The 16608-nt window shown below is 37.8% G+C and overlaps 1 protein-coding gene across 7 annotated transcripts in view; it reads right to left on the bottom strand.

Annotated features, from left to right (window-relative positions):
- Positions 1–16608, bottom strand: part of agap1 (ArfGAP with GTPase domain, ankyrin repeat and PH domain 1) — a 200546-nt gene that overhangs the window by 51561 nt on the left and 132377 nt on the right. For all 7 annotated transcript variants that reach the window (XM_084129542.1, XM_084129541.1, XM_084129540.1 and 4 more), the window contains 3 exons: positions 11308–11412; positions 6956–7121; positions 3742–3903 (listed from right to left, as the gene is read on the bottom strand). In XM_084129542.1, the coding sequence (XP_083985668.1) occupies positions 3742–3903; positions 6956–7121; positions 11308–11412 (433 nt within the window). The remainder of the gene's footprint in view (positions 1–3741; positions 3904–6955; positions 7122–11307; positions 11413–16608) is intronic.

Below are 16608 nucleotides of genomic sequence, written 5' to 3'. Positions count from 1 at the left end.
ACAAGAGACTAAACAAAAGGTTAAAGGTTAGTTAACAGTCTCTCCCTCTCAGTGCAGTGCAAGGAACATCAGTTAATTACTTTGCTACCACTTATCTCTCTCCATTTCTCTCAGGAGAAAGACAAGATCTCATTCCCGCCAGCTCCTGGGGGCGAGAGGTGACAAGCAGTCAGCGTCCGGCACTACCGTCATCCAGACATCAGATCTGATCCAGTCAGGCCGTGGACAGACACATCATTAAGCCAGCAGAAAGGTTATTTTTAAGAGATTCCTGGGGGGAAGGATACGAGCACTCACATAACCTCACAACAGAGCCCTCCGGAGCGCCGCAGTGTCCGAACATCCCTCCTGAATATCACAGAAGCCGTGATAATCACTAACTCCACTGCTGAAGCCACTGATGTACATGGTGATACGCACAGAGAGGGATTCATACGCTTTCAGTTATGTTAAAGAGAGGCTTATTTATCAATGTATGCTAACATTTGTATTTTTTTTCTTGCTTGCTTGCTTTTAATAATGTAAACAAGCTCATACTATAGTGGATATTTATGTTTTTGTTTCTGGTCTTTTGAAAACTATGACCATTTTGTCACAGAAATAAATTAATATTAATTATGAAAGTATTATACAAACCCCTTAAATGGATCACTTTGTGAAAATAGGCTTTTCAGAATGATTTTTTTTTTTTTTTTTTTTTTCACATTTCAGTACAGACTGTATTTTGAATACTGTTCACAAATGTAATGCAGCCTTTGCAAAAAGGCTGTTGACAGATGGGGCAATGCAAACAATAAGCTTTACAGCAAACCAAAAGTTTGAGTGCTTTTCATTTCACATGTGAAAAGGGAATTTGCACTGAACTCTTAAAGGCACAGTACCAATAGGCTTTTTCCCACAGCACATATATTTATGTAGTGCTGTGTACCAGAAGAATTGAGATGAAGTGTTTCGCCGTTAAACCTATTTTTGCTGCAAACAGCATGCTGAACTCTGAAAATGTTGACAATGCACTATAAAGCAAATGTTTTCGCAATTATTCCACACAAAGTGACAGGAATACAAACAGTACTTTCTACTTACCAAGTCTGACTGAATCCATACTTTTAAGTAGTTACTACACTATGTATTTGAATTCTGTTCAGTGTGGATTAATTACTATTTGGAAGTAAATATGGTCTGCCTGCTCATGCAAATTAGATTTCTGAAAACACCGATAAGCTGGCAGTTTAGCGATCTTCAGTTTAATATTCTATTCACAGAAAAAAGTGTAATACATCAAGTCATTGAGAGAGCGAGAAAGAATGTGCATGTATGAATTACCTCAGTCTGTGCTGCGTTTCTCTCACAGTGAAGCAGTGAGTTTAATTGATTCAAAAACAGTGATGTTACTAACTCCTTGCTGAGAAAGATAATGTAGCTCTTCAGTGGTGAAGCTATCTTATTAATAAAGAATAGCAGGGCAGCGTTAAGTTTCTGTGTTGCTGAATGTTTCTATGTGAGTGACTGTCTGAATGTGAGTGCGTGAGCTAGAGTGAAGAAAGCGGATTAGTTTAGAACGCTTCTAATTTTTAGAGCTCTCTAAAATGTAGAGAGTGTTAGTTTGTGTTAGCAAATTAGTTAGCAATGGCCTTACAGTATGCAGTGTTTAATAAACAGCTGTTATACTAAATTCTGCTAAGGTAAAATTTAGTGTAGACCCGTATCGTGATATATATTTTATTGTGGCCTCTGCATTGGGAAACGTATCATATTTTTGACTTTGTTGCCAATACACAGTCCTAGTTCTGCTTACTTTAGATTATTTTATCATTAATGGCCATTATTAAAGGAAATGTTAAATGCAGTAGGCCAGAAATTAGTCTCAGTTCGCGTATGCAAAAAAAAAAAACGACACAAAAAAAGTGGCAGTAAATGTCTAAATGAGTCACTGAGTAATTCATTCATTCAATTTGTTCAAATGGCTGATTCATTCAGGAATGAAGTAAATGGCTCTCTTTATGAATGGGCCATTGAATCATTGGTTCACCCGATTGATTCGCTCAATACGCAAATTCATTCAGAAATGAAACACCAGGTGTGATCGACTTGAAAATCAAACAAAATGTAGCTAAAACAGACAATAATATGTTTAAAAGATACCACAATATTAACTTATTTATTGAACTGTTGTTAGTCAATGTCACATTTGCACGCATGCTATTAGGAAGAAAAAGAGCACTCGTATGATTTTGCTTAACTTATATAAATATGAAACAAAAACACATACAGGGGCATTTTTGCCCCAATATCTTGAATTTTATGGACATTTCAACTGCATTCTATAGGCTCCAACATGCAGTGAGCTGTTGCCCTGCTTCATGTTCATCACCAATCAACTATATAAAACGTTAATTTCACATAATTTTAATCACGTTATTGTTGACAGCCCTTACCAGTCAAAAGTTTTGGATCGTAAGATTTTTAATGATTTTAAAAGAAGTCTCTTCTGCATTTATTTGATAAAAACAAACAACAAAACAAAACCAGTCAAATTGTGAAATATTATTACAATTTAAAACAGCTGTTTTCTATGTGAATATATAGTAAAGTGTAATTTACTCCTGTGATCAAAGCTGAATTTTCAGCATCATTACTCCAGTCTTCAGTGTCACATGATCCTTCTGAAATCATTCTAATATGATGATTTGATGCTCAAGAAACATTTCTCATTATTATCAATGTTGAAAACAGTTACTAACATTTTTTTTCAAAGAATCCTGAAGAAAAATTGTACACAAATTGTGTATTGATATTATTGATAATAACGTTTTTTTGAGCATTAAATCTGCATATAAGAATGATTTCTGAAGGATCATGTGACACTGAAGACTGGAGTAATGATGCTGTTTAAATTGTCATAATATTTAACAATATTAGTGTTTGTTTTTTTGTTTTTTTAATCCAATAAATGCAGCCTTGGTGAGCAGAAGAGACTTACAGATCCAAAACTTTTGACTGGTAGTGTGTGTGTGTGTGTGTGTGTGTGTGTGTGTGTGTCTGTGTGTGTGTACACGACTGATGTATTTCGAGTACCACACTACAAGTTCTGTTGTTGACGTCATGTGTGGTGGTTCTGTGGCTCAGCTGTGCGCGTGTAGTGCCCCACTGCGCAGCCCGTTTAAGCTTTTCACAGCTTTAATCGTTATCAGGGATAAACACAGAGGCAACTACAGACAAGGGTCAAACGACAAGCTTAAACAAGTCACACCATGTCATTGCAGTTCATCAGCACACACATACACATGGAGTCTGACAGCTGTCAGTCCAACAGTGACTTTCATCTGTGTGTTCCCATTTCCCACTGTGGCTTTGCAGACATGAGAGATTTCATAAAAATAGCCAAGTATGGAATTATATATGACAACAGAAAGGTGACAGACTGATAAACATCATGCTCCAAACATTTCTCTTCTGCTAGCGTCTCGCCGTCAACAGATGGGCCTTTGGTAATGTGCTTCTCCTGAGTGGCCATTACTTTGATAAACAGTTAAAGCAGCATTAGAGCTTGACACAAGGATCAATGAAAGGTGGAGTGGGTGTATGTGTGTGTTTACAACTATACGATAACAAATCGCTGTTTAAGGTTCTGTTCTCTGTTCTGAAAAAAACCTTTAAGACAACAATATGTGTACAAATACACAACCCAAAAGCCCCCCTCCCCCCGGCAGTTTGAGGAGGCATCACATGTCCGACACTTACCCGTGCTGATTCCTGAGTTGGCGATGACTGTGGCATCACTCCATTGGTCAGCGCTGGATACAGAATATGAGCGCTGATGCATCCCGTCTGGCCGACTGTTAAACGACACCAGACTGATGCCACTCGCCATCTGAGACGCTGAAGAACTACTGGTCACAGATCCTGTGTGAAAGATGCATGATAATTAACACACCATTGTTATAATATACCCAATGCGCTTACAGAGTTGTTACTCATCCTGTTTCAAAATTTGATTGAAAATTATCTGTAATGCCATTTAGTTTTTGTTCATGTTATAATGTATTGATTTCATTCTTTTGCAAACTCCAGTTAATGATTTTTTTTTATTTTTTACAATAAGTAGGCACGATATTGGTTATCAGCCGATATTAGAATTTGTATTTTATTTTAATTAAGTGGTATCGGTCGATATTGGATATTTAATTGTGTATGGTAATTTTACATTTAAATGACCTTTGCCGTCATTTATTGCTCAAAGTTCATCTTAAAAAAATTAATAATTCTAGAGATAGTTTCATGCAACAAAATTTAAATTCAATTATCAATGTATTCATCAATGTGAATAAAATCCTGAATTAAAGTGTCTTCTTGAGAAGACTTGGATTAAACAGCTCAATTTGTTTGGATTACTTTTACAATGTCTTCATTTGTGTCCCGAAGATGGACGAATGAAGGTCTTGGTTTGAGATGACATGAGTAAATGTGATATGAGTAACCAATGATTTTAATTTTTAGGTGAATTATCCCCCGTTAAATGTAATATTTAGCAAATCTATTTTTATATCGTACATGTACACCGTACACCATATTGTTGTGATGATTAAATTCACTTGAAGCATTTCAAATTATTATTTTTATTTATTTATTTATTTAAACAAAACAGTATGTAATTTTAATACCATCCACATCAAGAGAATAAAGATTATCTTACTGAAATCGATCAGAGGTGTAATATAAAGGCATCCCTAATTAGCTGTTGCCTTCATAATAGTTTTGGTAACAAGTCCGACAATAATAATAAGCATAACTAACACACATGCACCAAACTTCTTTATTTGTTCTCGTCAAGGAGCATAAATAGTGACATCAGATTACTTAAAGGTTAATTATCACCACCGTGAGTCTGTGGGAGAGGTTTGTCTGACTCGCATGGAAATTAAAGTGGACATCATAGGAAGTCATATCTAATCGCACTAATAAGATAACAGCACAACTGAGCACAAACAAATGTGAGAAAGATATTATATGACGTGCAAATACTGACTCAAACACAAATCAACCATAAGGCTGCTGGGCTTACCAACAGATGAAATTCAACTATGACCATTTGAAGGGTCAGTTCACCCAAAAATGAAAATTCTGTCATTAATTACTCACCCTCATGTCGTTCCAAACCCTTAAGACTTTTGTTGATCGTAGGAACGCAAATTAAGATCTTTTTGATTAAATCAGCCATAGTCAGCCTACGCAACTGCAACTTTGACGCATCAAAAAGTTCATAAAGAGATCGGAAAACTAATCCATATGAATTGAGCGGTTTAGATTTTCTGAAGAGACTCGATCACTTTTTATGATGAACATATTTAATTTAGGCTTTTACTTACATATAAACATTGATCAGCAAACAAACAAAAGCTCAACCGAACCTAAATGACACGTGAGAACAAACCTCTCGCGGAAGCTCAAACGTGCTGCGTAACACACGAGAACGAACCTCATTGGTACAGCTGCAGTTGCGTAGGCTGTCTATGGAGGGACAAAAAGCCCTCAGATTTCATCAAAAAGATTTGCGTTCCGAAGATGAGCGAAAGTCTTATGGGTTTGGAACGACATGGTGATCTAACCCTTTAACAGTTTGTCCAATAGCAGCAAACATAATGTAAATAACGCTGATGTGATGATACTTGTTATTTGCCCTAGCTACAGTCAGTGCACACAAAACACTTGATGTAGTCCAAAAAAAAAAGGGTTCAGTAAATATTTCTTTTCTGGTTTTTAATATGTTGTTGGAAAAAGGTGTACCCACGGGCCTCCAATGGCCCGTTGCAAACTCGACTGAATGAAATGTCATGACTCAATTTAATCTCCATTGTAGCGGATAAATCAGACGGCAGCACCTTTGGGTAAATGGCAAAATCTGAGCGTACTTCAGGAGAGGCCTGATAAACTACATTTTTACATCCTTGGCCATCTGGAAGAAAAAAAATAAACACTATGCATGTGTGAGGGCAGAGCAAAGTTTACGCACACACAGTGCAAGAAAAGCAGTGTGTGAAGATATGCTATAATGGATTCGGTGGATAATGGCAGCTTTCACATAAAGAGATGTTAAGACCAAAGGAATAAGAGGTGCATGTGATCCAGCCCTACAGTCAAATACTCGACTTACAAAAGCTTTCACTGCCTTAACACTGTGAAATATCTCTCTTTTCTCCTCTACCGCAGCCTCCCTCCTTCCCTCATTCTCTCTCTCTCTCTCTCCCTCTCATTAGTGTTCATTTCGGACTTGCCTGACTGGAGAACGAGCGCTGATTGCATTAATATTCATGACAATAATTAGTACATGTATTATGGGTCACTGAATATTCATGCTATTAGTTTGGTCCTTCTGGTGCTGTATGTGTGTGTGTATGTGCCTGAGCAGGGTCTTTAACACTCCTTGGGGGGCTTAAGGATTGTTGATCCAATGAGTGTGTATACGAATAACTAAACAATAACTTAATTGTTTAATTCTCTACTAATGAAGACTGTGCACTTCTGAGGCCCATTATAATGACATTAAGACACATTAATACATTTGTTTTCTAGGAAATGTATTACATTATTTTGAATATGTATTATAAATAATTGTTATGAATATATATTCAATTTTATATATTTTATTACAGGGTCTCTTCTCAGGCCATAGGCAGAAAACCACCCTGAAAGAATGGCCAGTATACATTTTATTCTATCAAATAAAATTGGTTATTTATTTTGTCATATTAATATATATATATTGTATTGTATTTTTATATAGTATATATAAAAAAATCAAAAAAAATCAAGCATGCTCATATTTTCTGGAAGGATGGCCAATATATATTTTATATTAAATAGGAAAAATGTATATAAAACTAAGCAAAGTGAAAAGCAAAATAAAACAAAAAGCAAAGCAAAGCAAAAAAAAAAAAAAAAAGCATGATCACGTTACCTGGTGCCTGTCCAAGCTGCAGGTTGCTCATGTCCTTGGTCAACCCGTTGGTTTTGGGACTGGGGGCCGCACATGTGGAGATGGCTCTGGGGGGCCTCTTCCCTGGAACCTTCACTGTAGTCCGAAGCAGGTCGATCTCCTTCCCATGAACATTCTGCATATAATCCTATAGGTAAAAATGACAAAAAGATTACTCCAACAGCACTGGACACTTTGGATGAAAAGTGTCAACTAAATTTATTTTGTCAGCATACAGTTAATCCTTCCCACCCTCTGGAGGTGAAGAAATCAATATCAACATAATTGAAATTCATGGTGAAGAAATGCACGCTTGTATGCAGAAAATCAGCTAATGCTTTTTAGAGCACATGTTAAATCTCTTTTTCCTTTTCCGCAGATCACAGCATGCCATCGCAGCATGTGTTTGGATTCTAACTGCGTTGTCTGGATTTGCGCGCGGCTTTGCTTGCGTTGATGATGAAAGTTACTCAATGCTAATAGGGATGCAATTACCAGCCGCAAGCTGTTGGCCCGCCACTCCTGAAGGGCTCTCCTGTGGCTTGTTAAACCGTGTTGAGAGCGCTTGGCTTTGAATTGCCCTTTTGTTGGCCTCTAGTGAGGGATGGACATGTTATACTCTTGCCGTAAATTGCTCGGTACAGCACACATACACAGAGAGTCTTCAGGTCTTTGTGTTATTTGATTGGCACTCAGCTGATGTATGGCAGTTCCGGGTGGTACACGCTCCCTCTCAAAGCCTTGCCCCTGCTCATTAAGGCCAAACACCCCACGTAGCTGCTCTATTGAAGAACGTATGTTATTGTGTTCCATGTCGGACATACACTCCGGGGACTGGTCCATAAGTAACTCTCGATTTAAAATAAAGGACGGGCAAACCACTTGAGGGATTTCGTTTAGGGAGTTGGAGTGCTCAAATGTTAACGGTTGGTAAAAAGACCATCATCTGGCCACTTCAGGGGCAGATGTGCATTTAAAATTGATGCTCTGCATAGATTAATCTATCAAACCGTACTGCGCTAAAGCATAATCGCGTAATGTTTAACAAAACAGTGCAAGTTTAATCAACGCACAATAGTTATGTGCCAAAAAAAAAGTTGTGGTTATAATGGATGTGAACATGGATGAGCTATTTGGGATATTTTTCCCCTCACAAATTAGGCTGCATCTATTGCCATCCACTTAATCAGCTGCATTAATGTGATTTCTTTTTCACATAGTTAAGCAATTAAGAGCCCTGATTGAGTTTCATCCTATTAGCCTCCGCAAACACTCTAATTGATGCCTGTGTAGCAGACACCTGCTGATGAGAGGAACCTGTTCACAGTCAAAGGGAGGAGGGGGACGGAATATGATGACGCACAATTCCTCTAATTCACCCTGATGAGGTTGTTAATTAGGGAATTAATGCATGCGAGTTTAAATTATGTTCAGTAAATTTGACAAACTATTTTATTTTATTTTATTTTATATTTAAAAGTGTGGCCCCTTTGTACTCATCTAAAATCCATGGGCTCAGTATCTAAGATAACTGGAAATAAAGAAGGGGAATAAGAGAAAAAAATAAAAAAAGTTGCAGGTCTAAAATCTTAGGAGGGCATTTAACCCAGTCTATTCTTAAGGGTTCGAAAGAAAAAAAAATCTAAAAACAAATAATATAAATGTAATTAACCATACTTATGCAAAGTTAGGATATAAAAGTAAAAAGGTTCATCCACCTTTAAATATCCATATCCAAAACTGTTTTTTTGACACAAATTGTGACAACTTTTTTTTTTATCTCATCCTCTAACAATGAACAAACCTAGTTTACATTAAAAGGTTACTTTACCAGAAAAATTTCATCATTTAGCATCCATTTAAAGGACAATTCCGGTGAAAAATGAACCTAGGGGTAATTAACACATGGTTACCGAGTCGATTGTTCCCTGGGATGCGTTTGCATGAAAATCGAATGTAAAGAGTTTTATTCTAAAAACAGATTAGCTCATAACACTAGTATATACCGAAGCATTGAGAACTTTGTAAGTGTACAGACAGTTTAATAAGAAGAGACTTTAGAAAGACAGTACATTACGCGTTAACAGGCAGCAGGCATCTTGGAAAACAGTCTCAACTAATCGAGTCACGAACGCCGTGCTACGTTAGATTTCACTATGCGTAATTCCTATCGACCAGCTCACTTAGCACGGCGTTCGTGACTCGATTAGTTGAGACTGTTTTCCAAGATGACGCCTGCCTGTAAACGTGCAATGTTCTGTCTTTATAAAGTATCTTCTTATTAAACTGTCTGTACACTTACAAAGTTCTCAATGCTTCGGTTTGCATGTAGGGACCTTCATTATGCTACCGTGTTAGTGTGAGGCTATTTTGAGCCTTGTTAGTGGTATTAACTAGCGATTTACTTTTACTTACTCTGTGCCCCATATACTAGCGTTATAAGCTAATCTGTTTTTAGAGATAAAACTCTTTACATTCGATTTTCATGAAAACGCATCCCAGGGAACGATCAACTCGGTAACCATGTGTTAATTACCCCTAGGTTCATTTTTTCACCGGAATTGTTCTTTAACATTTTCAAGCTTCAAAAACGCAAATGAAGCGTAAATGCAAATCATATGAATTGAGTGGTTTGGGTGGACAAAAATGAGGGGAAAAAAATTATGAGAGAAGATTAAAAATATTGTTACTTGTGCTTCAAAGATAAACGAAAGTATTACATGTTCACAATTGTTTTTTTGTTTTTTTTGCTTTCATAAGCCCTATTTGGATGGGACATGGAGAGGTGGGGTGAAGTAATTATCACCAGAGCTTCTGTGGTTTTAGTCCCATAAAGATTACGGTGACTTTTACCTTCAGTAAAAAGGTCCGGAAAAATTACCTCAGGTAATACTAATCCCGTGCGAATAGACCCGCTGTAAATATGAATGTAAATATTTTGTCAAATCCTGTTTAAAAGTAGTTTTCCGCGGTTTTCCAAGTATGGAGGCGCTTGACAAAGCATTCAATTGCGTTCTAGATGCTGGGACACGTCTGTGGCCAAACTCAAGTGTTTACATACCATTCAGATCAGAAAGAAGTTCGAAAGCACCTGTTAGAGGCACGGAACATATTTTAGTGTTAGGTAAGTGCCTATTACCAACACAATCCAATCTGAAGTTAATACATCGTACGACCGGACATAACTGTTATATATATATATATAGGTTATACGTGTTTGCGCACGTGATATCAGGAAGCAACATAATATGCACATGATGACAGGAGGGTGACGGCGATGCGCAAATCGAGTTATCCCTCCCACTTCTGCTAGTTTTGCTGAATTTCTTATCCGTGCGAATTGGCCATTAATATTACAGACGTCCTGTGGTAAAATGACATTACTCCATCTACCCTTGTAAAGTTAATCCCGTCAGAATAGGGCTATATTGTGAGAAAGAACAGACACTGTGCGCTTGCGATCTGCTAAAATATTATAGACCTGACACGTTATTTTATTATTTTGTCCAGATGCATATTTTTTTCCTCTCAAAATGACGGAAAGCATCTTAAATGACCAGTCAAAGTTTTTCAAATTCAGTAAATGACAAAAAAGAAAACAGCCGCAGGGAGCATGTAACCATGAAAATGTATTGAAAAGTTTCTGAAAACATTTTAAGGAACATTTGTGTTTACTTTTGTACAATAAACAATTTTGATACTGTGTCGGGTTGCCACTTGGATCATTCCAATGTTAAATCTGGGTCCTGAAACACAATCCGTTAGCTGCCCAAGGATAATTATTATATAATATGCGACAGCTCACAAAAGTCTTACTATGTTAAATTGTACAAGAACTGACCTATGACTATATGCTATCCATGTCTTCATCAATCCATTCTATAGTTTTTTTTCATTTGCATCTGTGATTTGTAGAATTACTCTGGGATTGATTAGTGCTAACAATAAGGTCTGGTTGCAGTCCAAAAAAAAAAACCCCAGAGAGGAAAACAACCAATAAAAGACGGCCATTTCCATTGGTGTGTGGGCAAACAGGTCGTCAAAGCTGGTGATTATGACAAGCCATTACAGCGTTATATTACACATCAACAGCATCAGCCGTGTGCAAACAGATGAGGCAGTAATTAAGGACAAGACCGTGTCATCAGACACCATGCTTACTGAAGTGGACACGATAATCCGTTAAACGTCAGTGAAAAGGACATAAAAAAACAGGATGTTGCAGTGATGGGCGAATAGAGAACAATATTAACAGGGCAGGACCAATAGGATGAGGAGAAAGGCAGATGCAATACACGTGTACAGGCCGCGTGTGTGTGTGTGTTGGCACTTACATGCAGACTGGGATGATACGTGAGGACTCCGTTGTCACAAAGCGTGACATATTTCTTCTTCCACTCTTTGTTCAGTGACTTGCCGCTTCTTTTCAACAACATGCCCTGAGAGACAAAAAAACAAAACAGAGATGCACAGTTTAACCTTCATTACCAAAAATAAACACTTGTTGAAGTATTCATTTATTCATTTCTTTCATACAATAAAACATGTTTGTCTGAAAAATTGTTTAGGAGTTGCAAGAGAGGGCTAAAACTGTCAGTGGTTCATAAAAAATCTCCCACTGACACAAAAAAAACACACTGTTATATTGTACTCAAGTGGACGGACAGTTTATTTGCACACTTTGAGGAGAGCGAGAAAAAAAAGTGCACCGTGAGCTACATTCCCCTTGGAGTGTTAGCGAGCACATTAGCACTATGACACGAGCACTAACCTTCCTCTCCTACGCACATCAGTGGCGGCTGACTGCCCGTTAAGGGTCCGGACGCCCACACCTCATTTCAGCCAAATTCATTAGGCAAGAAGGGAATAAAACTGTCCGTTGATTAGCAATTACGCTGCAGCGGCGGCGTGTCACTTCGCTGGACTTGTTAAAAATTAACGTGCAGACAGGACGGATAATAATAGATTTCTTGCTCTGGCTGCCACGGAGCGTGCGACATCAGAGCCGACAAGTTTCTGTCACTCTCTGCCTATTTCACTTCTTGTTGTTTTTCTTTGTCACTCCACAGCCTGAATTTTCATAAAAAAATGCCACGATCCCTAACTGTCACACACTGTTAAACTGGCCTAATTATGTGGTAATTGGTATCCAAACAGTCTGAAGAAAAAAAAAAAAAGGATTTACTGAGAGGACTGACAGTAAAGTGTATTTGACAAATTTAGTTTCTGAAGCGGAAAACCTGTAAATAATAAACTTCACTTTGTCAATCTTCAAAATACATTGAGTATTTTGCTTGATTTTGTTTTGCTTTTTAGCAGAGAATGAAATAAGAATTAATTTATAAAAAAAATCATTTTTAGTAACAATATTACAAACAGAATTTTTATTAAAAAAATTATTTTTATAAAAAAATTCCCTAAATGAATGTTGTTGATCTTATTGTTAACAATTCATTTTTGCATAAGTTTGTTTATTTTTTTTATTATTTTTTCTTGACCTTGTAATTTTGAATTAAAACGTCAATGACAGGCTTCTCTCTGGTGACGTATGCCGGACTTCTCTAATCATTTAGTCATCATAAACCCCGCCCCTTTATTACAATCAACTGCAAACTTGCATTCAGATCTTACCCCATCCAATCAAAAACTGACGGGTTGAACCAAGACCCTTGGGATTTGGGATCAAATAAAAGATATAAAATAAAAATACACTTTATTGTATTTTTATTTCACTTTTTATTTTGGGAAACTTTTACTTCACTCCATTCTAAAGCATAATGTTGTACTTTTTACTAGTTAATAAAAACATTATTTATTAATTCATTAACGTTATTTTGAACTGAAGGAATCGTCACCCGCTCAGAGATGCGATAGCGGTGTCCAATTCGTGAATGAGCTGATTCTTTTTTTAATGAACCTGTTAAATCGTTTCGCAAATCGCACTGAAGAATTCATTTGTGGATTGGACCGATCCGATTGCATCTGTTCTTGAGTCAACAACTCACTGATTCAAATGATCCACTCAGAGCGAGTCTCCAGGTAACAGTTCACTGAATTCACAAGCCTGACTCAAAATGAGCGAAGAATGGAAGATCCCCGCTTGAGTGTGTGCGAACTGAGTTACTAATGCTGAATTTTAGGATTTATTATTGTAAATGAAAATCATATTTAGGTCACGATTGTCAGTTGTTTGTGAACTATATCTGCTGTAAAAGGATGAGCTGTTTAAGCCCATAGTATGAAATGCCTGAATGTGGACATGTCCATATTTGTGTATCACCATCTGAAAGCAGGTTTACGTTAAAAACTAAACATAATGGAGTTTCAAATTAGCTAAAACTAGAATGAACATACTTGTCAACACACATTTACACGTTTTTTTTTTTAATATATATATATATATATATATATATATATATATATATATATTGCTATTTAGACTTGTTTGCACACTTTTCAGTAATTATCCAGCAGCCATAATTATCTAGCCAGCAGCCATATCACCCTGTAGCCCAAGACTGGTTGCCCACTGAAGCTAAGCAGGGTTGAGTCTGGTCAGTACCTGGATGGGAGACCTCCTGGGAAAACTAGGTTGCTGCTTGAAGAGGTGTTAGTGAGGCCAGCAGGGGGTGCTCACCCTGTGGTCTGTGTGGGTCCTGATGCCCCAGTATAGTGATGGTGATAATATACTGTCAAAGAGCACCGTCCATCGGATGAGACGTTAAACCGAGATCCTGACTCTCTGTGGTCATTAAAAATCCCAGGATGTCCTTTGGAAAAAGAGTAGGGGTTTAACCCCGGCATCCTGGCCAAATTTGCCCATTGACCTCTGTCCATCATGGCTACCTAATCATCCCCACATATACGGATTGGCTTCATCACTCTGTCTCCTCTCCACCAATAAGTTGGTGTGTGATGAGCGTTCTGGCGCAATATGTCTGTCGTCGCATCATCCAGGTGGATGCTGCATATTGGTGGTGGTTGAGGAGATTCCTCCTTCCATATGTAAAAGCGCTTTGGGTAACTAGAAAAGCACTATATAAATGTAGCGCATTATTATTTTTTATTATTATTATAATAATAATGTAATGAGGCCTGTGTCTGTTCTGAGATCAGTTGGGCCCTGGCTGATGGAGCTATACATGTGGGAGGATGTTCCCTTAGGCCAGTCCACATCTCTGTACACCCTAAACCCAGTGTTCAAGACAAGAGAAGAGCGCTTCCTGGGTAAAATAAAACGGGCTCTCCTGCTGAGTGGTAAACACAAGTTGACGAGTTATAACAAGGGTGCAGCCGCTAGCGGCCCATCTGTCACATAGGGTGAATATCCATTACTTCATTAACTAAGACTGAGGTGTGTGTGTGTGTCTCAGGGAGAAAAAAAAGAGCAAGAATGAAAGAGGGGAAAAGAGGGAGAGAAAGAAAGGAAGGGACAGATTGAGAGAGAAACAAGATGATCTTTTAATGACGGTGTGTGTGTGTGGTCTCTCCAGGCATGTTGTGTTGAGCAGGTAGCTGTTATGTCTTCTACCTCGGCCTGGTTTGGATCTAGGTATATTAATTTTGCACATCCATCGGGAAGGTGACAAGCGATCATTCAGCAGGAGAGGCTAATTGAACACCACGTCGCTTCTCTGATGGGAGTAATCGTTCATTATTTAAGGCTCGGGCCGGTGACACCCTGCTTGCCCCTATTTTACCCTCCCCTGGTTGACAACCTGCAAGGTCTTGTAATGTTGCAAAACAGGGGCCAAAAAAATAAATCTCACGCAGACATTTCCTACTCACTACAAGCCAGCAACTGCAGCAACTGTCTACTCAAATTCATTGTTAAAATATAAACAATTAAATGGTGGCTACAATAAAAAAAACTAAAAATTAAAAAGAAATATCTTCATGACAAATTTATTCTAACATACATTAAATAATGAAGACAACAGTTTCAGAAAAAATATACTGAATGTGTAATATAGTGGATGTATTTAGCAAAATGTTCCTCTCTAGAGGAGAATTTGAATTTTGTAACAAATGAATAATAAAATCTACAAATAATGTGTAGAGAAGTTTTCTTCACGCATTAACTGAAAACAGTATAGACTTAAAGATCTATTCATCAAACTGAAGATCAGAAAATTAATTTGGTCGAATATTTTCAATGACAAAATATGGATGGATGGGTGGATGGAATTAGACAGACAGACAGACAGACATACAGATAGATAGATACATAGATAGATAGATAGATAGATAGATAGATAGATAGATAGATAGATACATATATAGATGCATAGATAAGTTGGTGGTCATAGATCTTCAAAAAAAAAAAAAAAAAAACTTAAATAGTACATCAGTAAGTTGTCTTTGTCAAGCCAATATAAGACAATGCAAAGTCAGAAAATGTATATTCCCATTCTTTTCCTGGAAGGAAAACAACCGGAACAGGGTGAGCGTCCATTACAAATAAACTTCACGAACAAACAAAAGCCTCTAATCTGCGCACTCTTCCATTAAAAGAAGCCGATGTGCTCTTATCAGTGTGTTATCCTCTTCTTTCAGCTCTTCTCATTTCGCCCATTCTTTGATAACAAAAGGAGAGGTTAACCGGGAGATGAATGCGGACTGTGGCATGGGTGTGGACAGAGTCAGTATGGTGGACAGGATCCGTCTCCTATGAGTCCGCTTCGGACAGCCGCTTAACAAAAGGCTTGGGTGTTTGCCCACACTGGCCTTATTGTTCTTGGGCGCTCCAGAGAGAAGGGCGCTAAATTAAGTGTGTCATCCCAACACTGGCTCGCCTCCGGCCCTGTCACTGTGACTGAATGTGTACGCGTGTGTGTGCGAGGGAAGTGGGGCCACGTGAGTGACACGGCGTGAAAGCTGGAGGTCTCATATCGCTGCGGCCATCTGATCTGGCCAGTGCAGGCAGTGAGAGGACACCCCCCCCCAAAAGACATTTATCATTTAACGACAGGCACATTCTCTCCCGCTGACAAACACACCTGAATCAGGCTAGAAATGGGAATACTTCATTAGACACTCATTAGTATAGAATTATCCATGTTCTCTAGCACAGTGATTCCCAAACAGGTTACATTTTGCTTTGTTAAACCTATGAAACAGAAATGTTTCTGTATAGACAATATATTGAGTAGAACATTTTAACTGAGACTTGGGGATACATATAGTTTCAATCGAGTTTCTTGTCTGATAATGAAAATAAATGACATCTAGGAGAGAGTTATTTTTCTTAAATCAATGTCTTCATAACTACACTCCTGACCATGTTAAATACTCACTCAGGAGTCCGATATTGATGAACAGACAGTAAAGTCGGTATTGTGAGGTTCATTGTAGCTCTCAGCTTTAAACAATAACACGTCAAGGTCATCAAGGAGCTTAATGAGTGGTTAAAACACTCCCCTGAAAGCTTAAACCAATCGAAGCCAGTGGATACTGGCAACAAGAGATTAGCCAAATCTAAACAGAGAGCACTGATTGATGTTTATGTATTTGGTTAAATTATTTTCAAGCTAAAATTATACAGGGAAAAGAAGAAAAAAAAAAATCTAATTTGCGGGAGGTTAGTGTGCATGACAAAAATGCCATCTTGGCCAAAATGGCTCGGAGCAGCGACA

The sequence above is a fragment of the Abramis brama genome, assembly GCF_963993115.1.
Source record: "Abramis brama genome assembly, chromosome: 11".
NCBI classification, from domain to species: domain Eukaryota; kingdom Metazoa; phylum Chordata; class Actinopteri; order Cypriniformes; family Leuciscidae; genus Abramis; species Abramis brama.
This window is presented reverse-complemented; position numbering and strand designations above follow the sequence as displayed.